General features: G+C 31.3%; 2 protein-coding genes across 2 annotated transcripts in view; both read right to left on the bottom strand.

Moving 5' to 3' along the window:
• Positions 1–8,583: 8,583 nt before the first annotated feature.
• On the bottom strand, positions 8,584–12,181 carry LOC140809248 (large ribosomal subunit protein uL1c-like). The gene is made up of 7 exons (XM_073166805.1): positions 11,798–12,181; positions 10,322–10,501; positions 10,177–10,231; positions 9,966–10,093; positions 9,466–9,549; positions 9,156–9,281; positions 8,584–9,059 (listed from the first exon to the last, which is right to left on the bottom strand). Exons 1-7 carry the CDS (start codon positions 12,134–12,136, stop codon positions 8,931–8,933), a joined length of 1,041 nt encoding a protein of 346 aa, XP_073022906.1. The 5' UTR covers positions 12,137–12,181; the 3' UTR covers positions 8,584–8,930.
• A 5,692-nt stretch (positions 12,182–17,873) lies between these two features.
• The window catches only part of LOC140810396 (large ribosomal subunit protein uL1c-like), a 2,462-nt gene continuing 2,089 nt past the window's right edge, over positions 17,874–18,246 (bottom strand). Inside the window, exon 4 of the mRNA XM_073168262.1 lies at positions 17,874–17,930. Within this exon, the coding sequence (XP_073024363.1) occupies positions 17,874–17,930 (57 nt within the window). The remainder of the gene's footprint in view (positions 17,931–18,246) is intronic.

The raw sequence follows: 18,246 nt of genomic DNA, 5'->3' as shown, positions 1-18,246 counted from the left end.
TAACTAATATATCATACAACCAAAAAAATTGAGGAAATTGATTTTTATTTTTTAATTTGATTTATTTTATTTTAAAAATCTTAATAAATAATATCAATGTTTCAAAAGAACTTTGAATCAATTCATTCAATGTAAAAGTTTAAGTCATGGTCAGAGATGACAATGAGTTTAGGTATAATATGTACTTGATCCATGCTTTACATATTTGGGGTTTATTTCATCCTACTCATGTGAGCATTGTCCTCATGATATGTTGGATGATCAAGATTTGCCCCTGTATATATAAGACCTATTTTTTTTTTTGAAATTGTATGTGTGACAAGATCTTACTCGTTGAAATGAAGTGAGGGTAATACCTACACACGTAAGATCTCGTTAACCCATATTTGGAGTGGCTATGTGTGAAAAAGTGGGTCTTGGGTCGAGTACATGTATTAAATTTTGGGTTCTAACAGGTACATGTCGGGTTACAAGTCTTATATGACCAAACTCGTACCCATACCCTTCTGTTGGATATATGTGTTTGCTTTTATATTTGTAAAGTCCAAAACATTGCAAATTTTAAATATATTTTTAATTATGTTTTATAATAATATGACAAACTATATCATATAGCAAAATTTATCTCATCTTCATGCTCTGTTATAGATACAAATTAACCTAAAAAACATATCAACATGTTTCATAATTTTTTGGCGATAAGAAAAAATTTCAGTAAGAACGTTCTGATCAATTGTTTTGATTGAGTTAATTTTGCAATGAGAGAATTGATTTGATTTATTTTTTATGATTTTGTTAATTAAAAATGAGATATATCAGAATATATTATAAATATAGTTTTTAAACGAGTCTAACGAGTCCAAGAATCTTAAAAATGAGATATATCAAAATATATAATAAATATAACTTTTAAACGGGTAGGGTATGAGCTTAGAGTGAATCTCATGTGAGACCGTCTCACGCATCATAATCTGTGAGACGGGTCAACCATACCCATATTCACAATAAAAAGTAATACTCTTAGCATAAAAAGTAATACTTTTTCATGGGTGACCCAAATAAGAGATATGTCTCACAAATACGACACGTGAGACCGTCTCACACAAGTTTTTGCCATGAGTTTAAGTTTTAACTGGTCGAATTGGTATGTGTCCTTAAAAATTTTAAACAGTTGAGTCTTGAGTCCTAGTGTATCCGACCCATTTTCATCTCTAGGCATGGTAGATCATAAAACAAGAAAGTCGATAAATAAACAAAATAAATTAGTTAAATAATTAAATAATTAAAATTGTTATAAATCAACCCACTGCCAGCATCGTTGTTGCCCAATATAGACGTTGATATCAGTTTATCGGGTTTTATATAATTTATTTAAAAATAAACATTTATTTCAAAATTAATTTTAAAAAAATTTGCAGAAATACTGTAATCTGTGCTTACGAAGCACGGGTGCTAGGTATACGTGTGAATTATCCGCGCTGCGTAAGCACTGATATTGTCCACCGTGGAGCATCTGCGCTTCGTAAGCACGGACGCTCCACCACGTGGATTATCCGCGCTTACAATTATTTTTTGTTTGTTTCAGCATGTCCTTCAGCTTTTTGAAAGTTTTACTGTAACTTTTCAAAAACTTTCACATGACTTCTGATTTTGAAAAACTTTTGCATGACTTCTGATTTCTGAAAGATGTCGGATAAATTATTGAAAAGATTACATATTTTTTTTATAGGCCTTTAATAATCTATATAATGCTTTGAAGTTCAAAATAAGTTGTATAAATTATCTCTTCCTTTCTGAAAAATATTTTCAGTATCCTTCTATATGTTATTCGAGCATTCATATTAAATTGTTTTCTCAAATTTCCTCGTCAAAATGTATAATATCGATGTACTCTTATATTTTGGTAGTCATGTAATTATCGATAAAAGATCGGTTGAATATAGTATTCCATTTGTTAGACCGATACGAGTACCACGTTCTATTAATTTGTTGGAGTTGATTGAAGTTGTGCATAAAATGTTAGGAATCGATCCAATGAAGTTTTCTCTGAGGTTTTCAACCGAATATTCATTCATGGAGAGATCATCTTGGCATGAAATTCAAGTCAATCTCGTTGATGACGATGCTTTACAGTTTATAATGCAATGTGACAATATGCATATGTTGCATTTATACGCGGAAGCAAATTCAATTGAGCATCATGTTGGATTTGATGATCCTGAATCCTATGTTCCACATGCATCCGATTCAGAGTTCAATAACCAACCCGGTACTTCTACATACGGTGGTTTCCAGGATCTAGAATCTTATGTTCCACAGGTTACTAAAGAACTCGGTAATATGAAGCTCGATGATGTAAGTGGGTCTTGGGATCAATATATCAATGTCTCGTCGGAACAAAATCCTACTCCATATTGGCCGAATCCAACATTAGATATGAGTGCTCGTTGTCCGGATCTGGCCATTAATGATGATATTTGGAGGAGTGATTCTGAACCCGATATGTCATATAACGAATCTGAAGAAGAAGTGAATGATGATGATGAAGTGAATACATTTTCAAATCCTAATTAGGGGACATCATCCTGATGAAGTGAATACATTTTCAAATCAGATTCTTGGAAATGGTTCTTGGAGAACCTAAGAAGACATGCTATTCGTAGTGAAAATGTTGTGTGTCTTATTTCTGATAGGCATAAGGGAATCATGCGATCAACTGAAGATCTACCATATTTTCAACCTCCTTATGGTGTGCATCGTTTTTGTTTAAGACATGTGTGTTCAAACTTTAACACTAAATTCAAATACGTGCATTTGAAAGATTTATGCTGGGCGGCAGGCACACAAAATCAAATTTGTAAGTTTGAAGCAATAATGGAGGCAATCAAACAAAAAAACATTTTGGCGCACAGATATTTGGCTGGAATTGCGAAAGAAAATGGATTTTGTCTCGTGACGGTGGTTGGCGTGGGGGTGATAACAACCAATATGTCGGAATATTTAAATATTGTGTTGTAGGGTGCTCGTAGACTTCCTATATCTACGATAGTACACTTGACACTTCTGAGGTGCGTACAATATTTCATTGAATCCCTTGTAATTCTTACATTATGATTCATACGATCTAGAGAATCTCTTATAATTCTTATAATATGTGTTGGCAAAATAAATCCAATTTTCCACCTATAATTTAACAAAAACAATTACATATAAAAATTTATAAGAGATATATATGATATTACCACAATAATTTTTAAATATTACCGTGGACCATATGGAGAAATTGGAATAATAGCATCTGGATCAATGAGAGGTACAACTAATGTTAACCCATCTGGGTCGGGGTTAACACATTTAATCATGCTCCGTGCCCATATCTGCTTATAATAATAAAAATAGTTCAACAAAATTAACAAAAAAATTGTGTTAAATAATCATATTACATTAATTATACATGCATGATATATAAAGGTCTAGCCATTGTAGTCTTCTCTATACGTGATGTGTTACACAACTCACGGTACAGAAATGCTAAAACTGCACTACCCCAACTATAAGACTTTACGTTATCAATATCCCATAGCAGTTGCAAAAATATTAGTCTAGCAGACCCTCCTTGATAGCCAGGGAATATTATTCCTCTAATAATTATTAACGCTACACAACGAGTATATTTCACAACATCTACTTCTGAAGTATCATCGTTAATAAGGTTAGACATACAATGATTGTGTAGTGAAATCATAGACAAATGACCACATTTCAAATGTTTTGATGATGACATAAATCTAAACAAATCCAAACAGATGTATTGTCATTCCTCAACTTTATGTGACACATCTATTCTAGTGACCGCTTCACCATCAATTGTTAGACCCCAAATGATTGAAACATCTTGTAACATGACAGTTGTTTCACCACATGTAAAATGAAACGTGTGCGTCTCGCGTCGCCAACGTTCAACAAGAGCAATAATCAAATGATTATATAAAACTTGAGAAGCCAAGTTCTAAAACTCCATAGAAATCCATATTATTTAAATAAGAAAGTACACGATTGTGTATATAATTATCAGTGTATAACTTCCAAATCAAATTGTCTGACATCTTTACTTTGACAATATCATCAACGGCCAAGGAAGAAACTGCTGATGAAATATGTGTCGATTGTAAATAGAGGACACTAGGATCTTCTGGACCTCGATTATCTGTCATTTTGAAATAAGTTGTCGATCTTCTAAACTTCGTTCTATGGTAACGATCTATCTCAAAAGTTGTTCAGTAAAGAAGGGAGAAATTGCGATATACAGACATGCAGAAATGAAAATGAAAGGGCAAAGGAAGGAGGAAAAAGAAGAGGAGAATGAAAAGAGATGAGATAGGGATGGGCGGAGGATAAGGGTGGGATGGAGCGTCCGTGCTTACGAAGCACAGACACTCCATGTTGCAGCATTCGTGCTTCATAAGCATGGATGCTGTGCCACGTTGGAGAATCCGTGCTTACGAAGCACGGATCTTGCGCCACTTGGAGCGTCCGTGCTTCGTAAACACGGATTACAGTATTTTTGCAAAAAAAAATTAAAATTAATTTTGAAATAAATTTTTATTTTTAAATTAATTATAAAAACCCTGGTTCATCGAGTTTTACCATTTATTTTCTTTTTCAATTGATGACATTGCAGTCTTATTGCCGCACATTCATAATTTTTATTAAATAACATTTGGAGTTCACCATTGAACATCATCAAATCATGCTTCTTCGAAAGAATTAACAAGATATATACGATTTGAATTGATATCAAATTAATATTCGTTGATAAATCTTTAATCATTTATAAATATTGAAAAGTTTAGATCTTATATCAATATTCTTTAAGAAATTTAAGAACCTTAAAAACTTATTTAACCAAAAAGACATTAAATCAATATTCTTAAAAAACATTGCTAAATCTTGGATCTTATATTAACATTCTCCATGAATATAAACAATTCTTGTATATTTTGATATACTTTTTATAATATTGATACGCTATGTGTATTCAACCTTGGAAATTTAATTAGTTTTATTGGCTTTTGTAGAGTTTAAAAGTCTAGAGGTATTGAACATAGACTTTTATAAACTCTATAAGGGGGGTGTATTCAACGTGGGAAATTTATTGCTTTTAATGACTTTTGTAGATTTTAAAAATCTAGAGGTATTCAATCAAAACTTTTGCATACTCTATAGAAGTCTTGTAATATTCAAAATAGACTTTCATGGAGTTTTAAAAAGTCAAGTGATATTCAACATTGACTTTTATAAACTCTATAAAAGTCTACAGGTATTCAAATTTTCCATGGACTTTTAATAACTCCATGGAATTCATTGACATACAAACATTAAAGCCTAAGGTACAACTACAAATTGTAAAAAATTGTATTTGGTTCACCCCAAAGATTTGAATGGATTTTTAAAACTTCTAACTCTCTCTCTGTCGCTTCACATCACATATCTTCATATCTTCTCTCCTTTCATCTATTTCTATTACTCTCTCAAATTTTCGAAGTGTATCTCTATATATATTTTCATCTTTCTTTTTCAAATTTTTCATTTTTTGGCTGATTGTTCATTTAATAATTTTTTATTTTAATAACACGGGGAAATTTTGAAATATAGAATTGATTTTGTGATTTTTAATTTATGATTTATACAAATTAATGTAATATTCAATAATAATAAAAGATGATCAAAAAAATATTGTTTAATTCTTAATAATTGAATAGTTTTGTAACAACAATGATTTTTTAAATTCATTTTCGTATTTTTAATTAATATGTAAGCTATGATATTTTTATACAAAATTATATTCACACAATAATAAATAATATTAGTTTTACATTTATATTATAAATTTAAAAATAAGATTACAGGTTAATCAATTGATGTATTTTAAAAAATTTACAAACATGCATATAAACCACTTATATATACATGTAAGGATTAAACGATTTAACTTTTAAATAAGTAAATTTATTTATTAATATAAATATTAAAAATAATTTCAAATTGAATATGTTATATATGTCAATTAATTATTGGTTCAAAGAAATTAATAAAAAATCACATGTTATAATTAAGTACAAAATTTATAAAATTCTATAAAAAAAAATCTACAAAAGTCTATAAAAATCTTGCAAAAAAGTCTACATAAATCTGTTTATAAATCTGTGAGATTCCATAAAAGTCAATAAAAATTTATCAAATCCATAAAAGTCTATCATTTTAAAAATTCATTAAAAGTCATCAAAACTCTGAATTGAATACACCCCACTTAACATTTGAAGAATAAGTTATTGTAGCTCTTTTAATCGCAAAATATTTTAAATAGTTTATTCACTTCTATCTAAACTCTAACTCGATTCTAACAAGATGATAAATATCTTAATATTTGATTTACCAAATCTCGAAAATATCATCAAGATCCGTCAAATTTGGAGTCTCTCTATGATGGTCAGAGAACATTTATAATTAGTTGATTACATGATTCATAAATCAATGCAATTAATCCAACAATACATCATTTCATAAATTGCATAAAAGTTTAGAAAGTTCTTGTCTTCAGTTTCTTAGGATCTCGTCAATTTCTGTCTCAAATTCAATATAAATTTATTAGAATTCGCTCTTGATTTTATATTTTCGTATATCCATTTTTACGTGTTATGTTTATGGGTAGATAAATTGAATTAGTGCTTTGTTATGTTATGATTCTAAATGATAACAGGAAAAAATTTTTAAAAAATAGAGAGATGATTACAGTAAATTTCAAATATGTGAGAAAATTACAATTTTTGTCTGGTAAGTTGGCATGTTTTGGGTTTTAGTCATGTAACTTGTCAAAGGCACACAAGAACTTTGATTTTTTTGTTTTGGTCCTATTTTTGTCTGAAAATACTAAATACATCTAATTCGATTTATTTTCTCCTACATTGCACATATGGCAAGAATTATGTCCATATTACTTAAATAAAACTCATCTCATAAAAAAAGGCAAAACGATTCTAATACTTCAAAATGAGATAAAAAAAAAAAGTGTCATTTCCTATTCTTTTTATTTATGTATACTTAATATTTGTAATATAAGTTTTATTCTACTAACATAATTCACATAAAAAAATATCAATGTTAAATAAGTAATATCTGGTTGATTTATTAGTTTCGAAAAAAAAGACCAAAACAAATAAAAAAAATCCAAATTACTGAATGCAAACTAAACTTTGAGAAATTAAAAAACTAAAATAAAAAACAAATCAACTTACATGTTGCTATAATCACCACGCTTAGATAGAATAATAATGCATACATAAAATAAAGTCAATATTTTAATATTATATGAATATATATATATTCTAAAATCAGTAGCAAACAAGTGTCTCTGTCAAAATTTCCAAAATTAATAACGATTGAAGAGAAATGAGAGATTTGAATGTGAATAAAATTTTGATGGATTCTCCAAATATTATTTTCAATTAAAATAGAGATAAATGGATTTAAAGGGAATAACTTCAACTTGTCATTGATATAAATATATGCTTGTTTTATTTTAACTTCAACTTGTCATTGATATAAATATATGCTTGTTTTATTTTTCATAAGGTGGTCTTTAATTTTAAAAAAATAGTAATACACATGCATATAAAAACTAAATATAAAATTTATTTCGATCAAGAAGCAGGAAGTTTAGAGTCAAATCAATCGTACAAGAAACACAACACTGCTTTGAATGATTATCATTCCACACAAGAAGCTTAAGGATCGATGACTAATTCCTTCGTCTTGTGTTTCATATCAAGCTCAAGGCACCCGGCTTGACCCTTCTGAGTCATAATCTTTCCAAGTCGTCAACTGCTCGAGAGCGAAGAAATGCAAGATTTGATCTTTGGAGGCAATGCATGCCTCTATAGGTGAGAATGAAGATGGAACAGGGAGTCTGATCTACTGGACGCGGTTCAACTAGGCATAACTTGTATCCATGCGCCGAGATATAGTTTCCCTTCTTACCCGCCCTCACTGCATGTCTCCTAACTTGGTTTACTTATAGCATGGATCGAACCTTCAGCAGGGGCACAAATTGTAAAGCTAGAAGATGAATAAAATTAATTCCGAAGGTCTCTGCTAAACAATATTGTACAATCTACGTGATTATCACTAGATATTGAGCTTTTTTTTTTATATTAAAAGTCATTATTCCAATTCTAAAGTTATAAACATAAGCTTGAGTATTTAAACTTTTATCTCCAAGAATATTTGAAAAAAGGATTACAAGAAATAATTTACTCGACCAATTGAAACATCTATTTGCTTTATAAAACAAAAAAGTTCTTTATTTCTTCTTGTTCTTTCTTTTGAAAATAAAGGGAACAAATATTTTTCTTAAGCAGTAGTTTCTCAACACTAATTTCATGGTTTTCACTAGTAGGACTTGTAAACTTTATCGTGTATGAAACACAACAAAATACTAGTTGTATACTTTAGATTGATTTGTTTTTTGGAAATAGTCTCGTAGCACTAGTATTAATATTAGTAGTAGTAGTAGTAGGTAGTAGGTTGAGTTTGAGATTGTGAGATCTTATTTCAAGATTGTTCCCAACAAAACAACACAACAGAGTAAACCAGCTCCCGCTAGAAATCACCAAACCACTAAGTACAAAAGCAAGGTAAAACCTCAAGAACAGAAAGCATAGCAGAATATTAACCACACATGTTTTGGTGCCTCTTCGGAACTTTGAGCCTCATAACAAATATTACCAGAGAGAAGAGGTTTTTGCACAACTCCATGTTCCTGTTCTAAACCACCCTCTTCTGCAAATAAAGCAGCTCTCAGTCAGGCTGTCCAACAGTTAAATTCACGGCCAAAAGGCTTTGCATGTGCAGAGTGCGAAAGATTGAGCATATCAAGCGAGCTTGTAGTCGAGCACATCCCTTATGTTTAGCCGAATGGAAGGCCCCATTGATGAGCATATATGGGCAGTTTTCCAGTACACGCCTTTTGCGCCCGATGGCCTGTTTGCTTCCACTGATCTCTGCGGGAGTAGAAGATTGATAAAACACATGTTGTAAGCTCAGAAGCAGAATAGTTGAGAACAAACAAGAGAATGAAAGGAAATTCTGTAACTTACCACTGTCGCAAGTAAGTTTATAATAAGATCTTCTTCTGCAAAACTCGTCTTCCCATAAGGTATGTGAACGATCCCAGTTTTATCAGCTCGATACTCGACTTTCCCTTTCTTGAATTCCTCGATGGCCTGCATTTGGCCCATACTGAACTTGTTTCAAGATTTTTTCAGGGAGTACACTGGTATCAGATGCATATATGGAGCACAGATATCGATCTTGTATTGTTTGCCAGCTAAATATAAACTGATATTGAATGTATTTAGCCACCAGATATTACGAATAAATGAAAAAACAGTTCGGTTGAGACTCCACCTGTGGTATGTTTGTAGTCACAGTACCAGCTTTTGGATTTGGCATTAGTCCTCGTGGTCCAAGAATTTTTCCTAGAATGGCAGCCTGATGCAACATCATCAGGTTTTTGTTTTATATAACTGAACCAAGCCCAAACATTATTTCAAGCAAGTGAAATATCCAAACCATGCTTTAAAACAGTGTTTTTCTGCTTGAATAACGTTGTTATTTCAAGCAAGAAAAGATACTCAAACTTTAAAATAGGCTTTTCGACTCAAATGATTTTGGTAAAATCCACAACTCTGATATATATATATACTAATAATGAAGGGTGCAACGTAATAACGGAAGGTATTTAAAGATGTTACATCTTTATGACAAGATTACCAACCATAAACACTCTTTTTGTGATAGAAATTTTTAGATCTTAGGATATGAGGATAAAACATTGAAATATTGGAAAAGAGAAGTGGAAAACCTTCGGTCTAAATGAAAAAGCAAAGCCACAAGGAGAAGAGTACCTTAGGCATCATATCTGGTGTTGCAATTAACTTATCAAAATCCATGAATCCTCCTTTTATCTGTTCTATCAAATCCTCTCCACCAACTAGATCGGCTCCTGCATTCTTTGCCTCATCAAACTTTTCACCTACAGAAATATTTCGTAACACCCTTAATTTCTGTCTGAACAAAACATAAAGTATTATATTTTGGCATTATGCATCAAATAACCTTGCGTAAGAACAGCAACTTTGATAGTTTGACCAGTCCCCTTGGGCAAATTTACCTACAATAGATAGTTTAACATCAGCTTTGATGGGATAATCATAGGTTGACACAAACCCGAAACTAAATAATAATAATACATCGTGCGTACAGTTGCCCTCAGCTGTTGATCATTATACTTTGGATCAATATTGAGGCGAAAATGGGCTTCAGCTGTTTCAACGAACTTTGTATTAGCTGTTTGCTTCAGCAATGATATCGCTGTTTTTAGGTCATATTCCTGTTTGATTTCCCTCAAGTTTTGAATTTCCAGAAATCTCTTTGATCTTGTCTGTTGATCCGAACAAAAGGGAAGTCATTTCACCATCAAATAAGTTTAAAAAAATAAGGGGGGAAAATCTAGAGGTTCAGAGCACTTAAAATCTCCAAGGATCACAAAAATACTAATGGTCAACAAATCCACCCTTTCCTACTTCATCCCTGTCTAGAACAAAATTCGCTCCAGTAAAGTAATATAAAAATAATCTGTTCTTCATAAACAGTAGATCCTCACCAAAGAAAATCGCAGACCACTTATTGCTATCAAGGTCAACAAAGCGCAAAAAAACACAAATTACTATCAATCAGCTTATACCAAAATGGTGTCTCAGAACAACGTTGGAGACATGCATAACTAGATGCGACAAGCAAATACACACATCGCATAGAGCAAGAGAGACTGCAAAGACGTTTCAACTTTTATGCACAAAAGCTAATGTAAATCCAACCGATTCATTAAATCATAGAATCTAAAAAATCAAATGACATTAATTCAACAGTGTGTGCTTCGTCTAAATGCATTTCAAAAGATCGGTAAAACTTTTATTTAAGATAACAAGAGAAAATAGCGACCATTACCGAGTATTCATCCAATGTCTTGGATAATATACAGCACAAAAAACAGAGGAGATACACGAGCATACTGCACCTCATTTTTAAACATCATAGTACAATGAAATATAAAATAACCACCTATCAGATGCGATTAACAGCATAGATACGTCAGCATACCGCGCCTCATTATTAGAACTCGAATATTTATCCAATAACCCCTAATTCAAATAAATTTGGCAGAGTATTTCGGATATCCAGCATAAAACAAACATCAAAGGAAGTGGGCAATGAGGAACAAACTCATGCATTAGTCTTTATCTCATTCTTCTAACAGAAAACAAGAAATATCATGCAATTCCGCAACATGATTAAAACTAAATTATCTTTACCCAAAAAAAAAACAAAAGAATAAAAAAAAACTCTGCCGCACAAATAAGCAAAACACAAACCGGAAATTGCTAGAATATCAAAAACAAAAGAGTTTCTCCATGGTCACGTGGACCAACCGAAGCAAATTACACAATGAAAAGAAATCCAACACCAAACACTAGCAATTTTGATATGAATTTCATGCAAGAAGGCGTTAAAGTTTCGACAGAGTTCAAAAGAACAACCATAAATGCAATATATAACAACTTAAGACCAAAAGTTATGAGGTTTATTCAAAATTCTGGCAAATATAAAATAAAAAAAAATAAAGGAAAATCAACAATCACAAACTAAAGCCCCAAAAGAATAATCTTTCGTATAATACCCTGTCCCTTTTCAAAGGCAATGCAGCCTTTCCTTTCTTGGGCTTCGTCGCAACAGCCACAGCAGCGCCACCGCCATCATCTTGCTGCTCTTGCAAACCCTCTTCATCCACCTCGGTATCAGCAGTCAAAGAAGCAGCGGCCACCACCACTGATTTAGATAAGCGCCCATTTTCAATCCTGCCACACTGCAGAACCAATGGACGGATGGAAAGTATTTGTGTAGAAGCAAAGAAGATGGGCTTCTGTTTGAAGGAGACAAAAGAAGCCGCGCCGGCGGCGGAGTGGGCGAGCTCTTGGGACGGCGGTGAAAGCGTGGATGGAGCAACTGAGCAGACCATGGTTCCAGTAAGATTGGATTTTGTGGACGGGGAATATCTATATAGTACTATTATCTATAATATATGTATATATATATATATATATATTTTATTATTTTATTTTCATTAAATAATAATAATAAAATATATATCTCTTTGTTTATTTGTTTTTATCGATTAAATGAATTCTAAAATAAATTTAAAAAAATGAAATTTAGCCTTTATTTTCTTGTTTGATTTCTTTTTTTAAATTAATTAATAAATTTTAAATAAATCGAAAGAAAATAAAGTTTACACTCTTGTTGAAAAATTTTAAACTCCCACCGCGTCCTGTGCACTTTTTTGTTCATTATAGATTCCAATAGCGTGATGTTTCTTCTTTCTCCGTACAAAAATAAGATATCTTAGATAACATAGATGCATAGATTGTTGAATTGTAACATAGATATTTAATCCAAGCGAGTTGAGAGTGAATAAGCAGAACATTCACCAGCAAAATAGTCTGACTTTCCATCTACATCAAGCATTTTTAGTAGTTACAAATTGCAGATAAGATGTCAGATTCCAAGATAAAACATACAAAATACTCCTCTCACAATAAGAACTTTAAAATTTTCCTAGATACGTGAATTCCAGGATCTAACCATCTCTGCTATTCTGCAATTCAATCTAACTTTCAGTCGCCTCGAAATTTTGTATTTCTGGGGGTAAGCGAGCTTCTAAATCTCCCTACTCAATTTTGAAGCAACCGGCCTTTCACAGGGTGGTACATATTCCTACAGATCACAAAGATTTGAGCAATTAGGGGCCTTAACTTTTAGTTTGAAATAGCTCATCGTTCTGTGTATTTTGAGGTTCTTCGCCTGGAGGTTGTACTAAAAAATGACACATCTTACCACCAGTTCCTTGACAAGTTCCCTCGATGTTGTTGTAGATAGACTACTGTGAAAAACAAAATCAAGATTACAAGTGGAGCTGATGGAACTGAGCCAAGAAACACTAGCCTTCTCCCATTTTGCTCGGTATCCTGTCTGCAAATTTGAGGTCCAAGAGGATTCGAGACAGATCAGGGAAGAGAATTATAAAAAAATGTACCACAAAAAATCAAATGTGATCATCAAGAATATAACAAAATAATCTAGTCTTCAGGTTGAGAATTCAAAAATGTCAGATAAACTCCGCATTTCTTCATTGATTATGATGATACTTTGTAAGAATATAGAATCAAATGTGATCATCAAGAATATAACAAAATAATCTAGTCTTCAGGTTGAGAATTCAAAAATGTCAGATAAACTCCGCATTTCTTCATTGATTATGGTGATACTTTGTAAGAATAATCTATATCTATCTATATCTATATCTATATCTAATCTAATCTAACATACATATAAATATATAGCTTCTAATTGTGAATTTTCTAATATACCCTTATTCATTTAAGTTAACAAATTAAATCAATGGTTTTTAATAGGTTTTTTTGTAATTCATTGTACAACTTAAATGACTTTGTACATTAATATATAACTTCTAATTGTGAATTTTCTAATATACCCTTATTCATTTAAGTTAGCAAATTAAATCAATGGTTTTTAATAGGTTTTTTTGTAATTCATTGTACAACTTAAATGACTTTGTACATTAATACAAATTGAATCCATCAATTTACCAATAATTTTTCTTTGTTGCTATTAAAATTGGTTGCTAAAATGAGATTATTTTTTCATGGTTGCTAATGAATATTTAATGTTTTTATCTTATCTTTTCTTTCATTTTACATATAAATACATCACTTTTATAACAAATTATTTTTAAATATGAACTAAGAAGCATTATATTTAGAAGCATCATATTTTTTTATTAAAATATGTCATTTTGTTTTTGTGACACTATTTTTTTCTTATATACATTTTTTAATGTTTGCGGGTGTTTTTGTGCTTATTATTTTTATTTAACATTATTGGAAATACTATATGCATAGAAAATTTAAATCATAATGTGTCTACACGCGTTTGCAAATTTAGGATCAATGTTCATAGTGTGTTTTCCGTGAAATGGGTCAACTCTACCCGTATTTACAATAATAATTAATATTTTTTCATAAAAAATAATACTTTTTCATTAGTGAATCAAATAGGATATTCGTCTTACAAAATGACTCGTGAGGCCGTCTCACAAAATTTTGTATGTTATCTTATTTATATATCAATTTTATTTCGCAAAATCACAATTGATATTTAGTTTAATAAATATTTAGTGGTTTTATTTTAACATTATTATGATAATTTAGTTAACTAAGAGAATTTTATTTGACAATATTTTGTTTATGTTTACTCCATTTAAGTACATCTTGATTTTGGTTTGGATAAAATTCACTATTATGTTATTTTTATTATTTTTCTATTGTGAATTATATTTGGATGAAAAATATATTTTCTAATTTGATAGAGCTGTCATTATGTTATAATCACGCGGATTGAAATTGTCATATGAATAAGTGAATATAAATGATTTATTGTCATAATATATTTTCATTTTTTGTGTTTTATATATATATTTAGATTGATAAGTACTCATAAACAATATGTTATTCGATTTTAAACATTATCTAAATCTCATTATTATATATTTCATTATTAGTTATCTACGTGCATCGCACGTATACATTCCTAGTCTATATAAATATATGAATGTGAATTGTGAATTTACAAAAATGTCCTTACCTTCATTTACACACTCCATATTTAATTTTTTTGTTGTTTTCCATGTTTTTCATCTATTAATTAATAAAATTTAAAATAAATTAAAATAAAATGAATTCACATAAATGTCCTTACCTTCATTTACACATTCCATATTAATTTTGTTGTTGTTTTAATTAATAAAATTTAAAATAAATTAAAATAAAATGAATTTACATAAATGTCATTACCTTCATTTACACACTCCATATTTAATTTTTTTGTTGTTTTTCATGTTCTTCATCTATTAATTAATGAAATTTAAAATAAATTAAAATAAAATTAAATATGAAGTGTGTAAATGTGAATTGTGAATTTACATAAATTGAAGAAAAATGAAATTAAATCTATATCTCTATATATGTGGGGACCCGCACGCTAATCATCTTCTTAATCATCATTGGGATTTAATTAATCAGTTCTGATAAACAGGGTCTAAAAATTTTTCTTTTTAAAATGCAATTGCGGAAGGTAATGGAATCTAAATAATATACATCTCAGTATACAATACTTTTCAGTATAAAAGTACAATACTGTACAATCTAAGGCTAAGGTTTAGTTACTAAATTCAAGTAATTAAACAAGTCTACAGTAAGTCCGGAATCACCACGCTAAACTCGTCTTCTCTCGTCGTTTTCTCGACCCTGATCTTGCCCCACCTGTTGTCATGCACACATACAAAACAAGACAACAGCCGGATAACTCCGGTGAGAATAAATCCCAGTATAAAACATGGTAAGCATGTATATAAACAAACTAAATCATAAAACATGTTATCATGTATAGAAACAATCTAATTCATAGTCTATGAAATTAATCAAATAAGTATGCCACTCAATTCAGATAAACATGCATATAAACAATCTTAATCATAAAACATGCTAACCCAACCGAAAGCAGTAATGATGGGTCCCATGATCTAGGAGCCACATCCATATAAGCATGCAGTTCTAATCAAATCATGTCTAGACTTGACTCGATCTATAACTCTAGGGATCCCGTGATGAATAAGACGTCAATGCCTGTTACCTACTCAACCGATCGTGGTAACCGTACGTCTTATTCCTAGACTTCGGTTCGAGCTGTATCAACGGCTGGCAATAGGAGTAATACCTGCTCCTAAGTTGAGATACACCGAACGTCTAGAAGTCTGACAATGACTGTCAAGACTTTCCTATCTTAAATGCAATGAATAACAATCTGTAAACAAAGCATAATCATATTCATAACTGAATATCACATTACATGCTTGAATACCATTCTATAATCAAAGCATAATCAGGTAACAATATAACCAATAATCTAGTATGTGATTTTATTGGGAAACTCAAAATGATATCTCATTTGAGTTGTGGCTTCCCGAATATCACATTAATTATACCTTTGTCGTCCCGGTCTGACGAAGACAATGACCTGTATCCAACTCTGTCCATCTCGAATCTGAAATGACAATATCGAATACTCTGTATCAATGAATAACTCAATACATAATCTGTTCTGACCAATACTCAAATAAGTATACAATCTGATCAATATCTGAACAAGATACAATCTAATTCATGTCATCGACATTACAATATAATCTGAATAATTATAGAGTCTGATCAATCTCAATCAATACTGACTCTGATCAATATCAATCCACTGATGTTTCGACGCTATAATAATACAAGTCTGAATAACCCCGTCAATCTGAACATCACAAATATAATACTGAACTCATAATCTGTGCCCACATAATTCATACTCTGAATATTAACACAATTCTGATATAAAATCTCAGTCAATATCTTTCAAAAATCATAACAATTACAGGAACAATCTGTTCTTTAATCTGACTTCAATTCTATAATGTCTACGGTAGCAGAAACATCATATCTGAATCACATTCAATTCTAGCAACATCATATTTTCAAAATATCTCAAAACGTAACAAAACTTACGTCCAAATGAAGCCTGCGTTGCTAGGAACTCAATACCGTAATCGGATTTAAAATCAGACGGACGGATTGCCAAAATCTTCAATCAAAATCAAGAGCTTCCCTCGGTTCTTTATTTCTGATTCTCCAAGAATTCTTGCATATATATATATATATATATATATATATATATATATATATATATATATATATATATATACACCCGTAACATGCATAAAAGCAAGTGGCTCATTCTTCATTTTACACGTCGCTCGCTAGGGCGGTCAAAACCTACCGCTAGGGCGAGTCAGTTTCGGTCGAGATCCTCGGCTGAACATCTCCTGTCGCTCGGGCGGTCAAAAGTTGCTCGCTAGGGCGAAGAACTTTCGGCCCTCACAAATTATACCTGCGCGCTCGGGCGGTGCTTTTCTGCCGCTCGGGCGTGAGATGTTCGGCCTAACATCTTGAGATGTTCGATTCAACATCTTGGCTTAACATAAACCAACGCCCGGCTTCGTCATTTGAGTTCCTGTGACTTCCATTACGTCAATTAATCAACGTCTGATTAGAATGATTAAATCTCGGGCATTACATTTCTCCCCCTCTTAGATCTGAGTTCGTCCTCGAACTCACAAACAATCAATTCAGATATATCAGAAGAAATGTGTACAGAGTTTAAACCAAAACTCAAATATCTGATTCCAGTCTGGAATAAGAATTCTCGAAGTATAATGTCATAATACCCCTCAAACTAGTTCTGACAAAATCAATCTCATCATACTGGCTATACAACATCCGTATAAACCAATCTATAGCTTATCACCTATCAGTATCATCAGCTATTAACAAATCTGTTTACCTCAAACAAAGACATAAACAATCTTTAGCTTCAACTACCAATCGTCATCATCCGACGTTGGTTTCTTAAATCTGTCTATTCTGAACTATCTGCATCTTCCTTCGAATTGTCTTCAAAAGAAATCTGTAGTACTCATCGTATACTGTCTTGTCTATACTATCTCATTACTCTTCTGATAAGCTGATAGCTATTGTCACACAGTAATACTGAATTATATCAATTAGTGCTAACATCCAGCACTAAAGCTGTACAAAATCTTCCAATCTCTGGATAACATATTCTGACTGCCTGTCAATCTGTGAAACAATCTAAGAGAGAATTCATGATATACTCTATCACGAATACAATTCAAGCAAAATCACAATCTGATATAATCTACTTAAATTTTATGTTCCATCTGAACCTTTCTTTGACATCGATCTATGTCATCTAGTTCTGTTTGTACGTAATCTGGTACAAACTGATAGATATAGATTGAACAATCTGTCAATCTTAATCATATCATATCACAATCTGTAAAAAAAATATGGCAGTAATGTCATTACGAAAGCCATAGAAATGCACTCACATTCCTATTCAGAAATATACAATTCTGTAATATATCTTCTGATT

The sequence above is a fragment of the Primulina eburnea genome, chromosome 13, assembly GCF_022965805.1.
Source record: "Primulina eburnea isolate SZY01 chromosome 13, ASM2296580v1, whole genome shotgun sequence".
NCBI lineage: Eukaryota > Viridiplantae > Streptophyta > Magnoliopsida > Lamiales > Gesneriaceae > Primulina > Primulina eburnea.
Note: the sequence above shows the minus strand (reverse complement) of the source record. Positions and strands in the feature narration are given on the sequence as shown.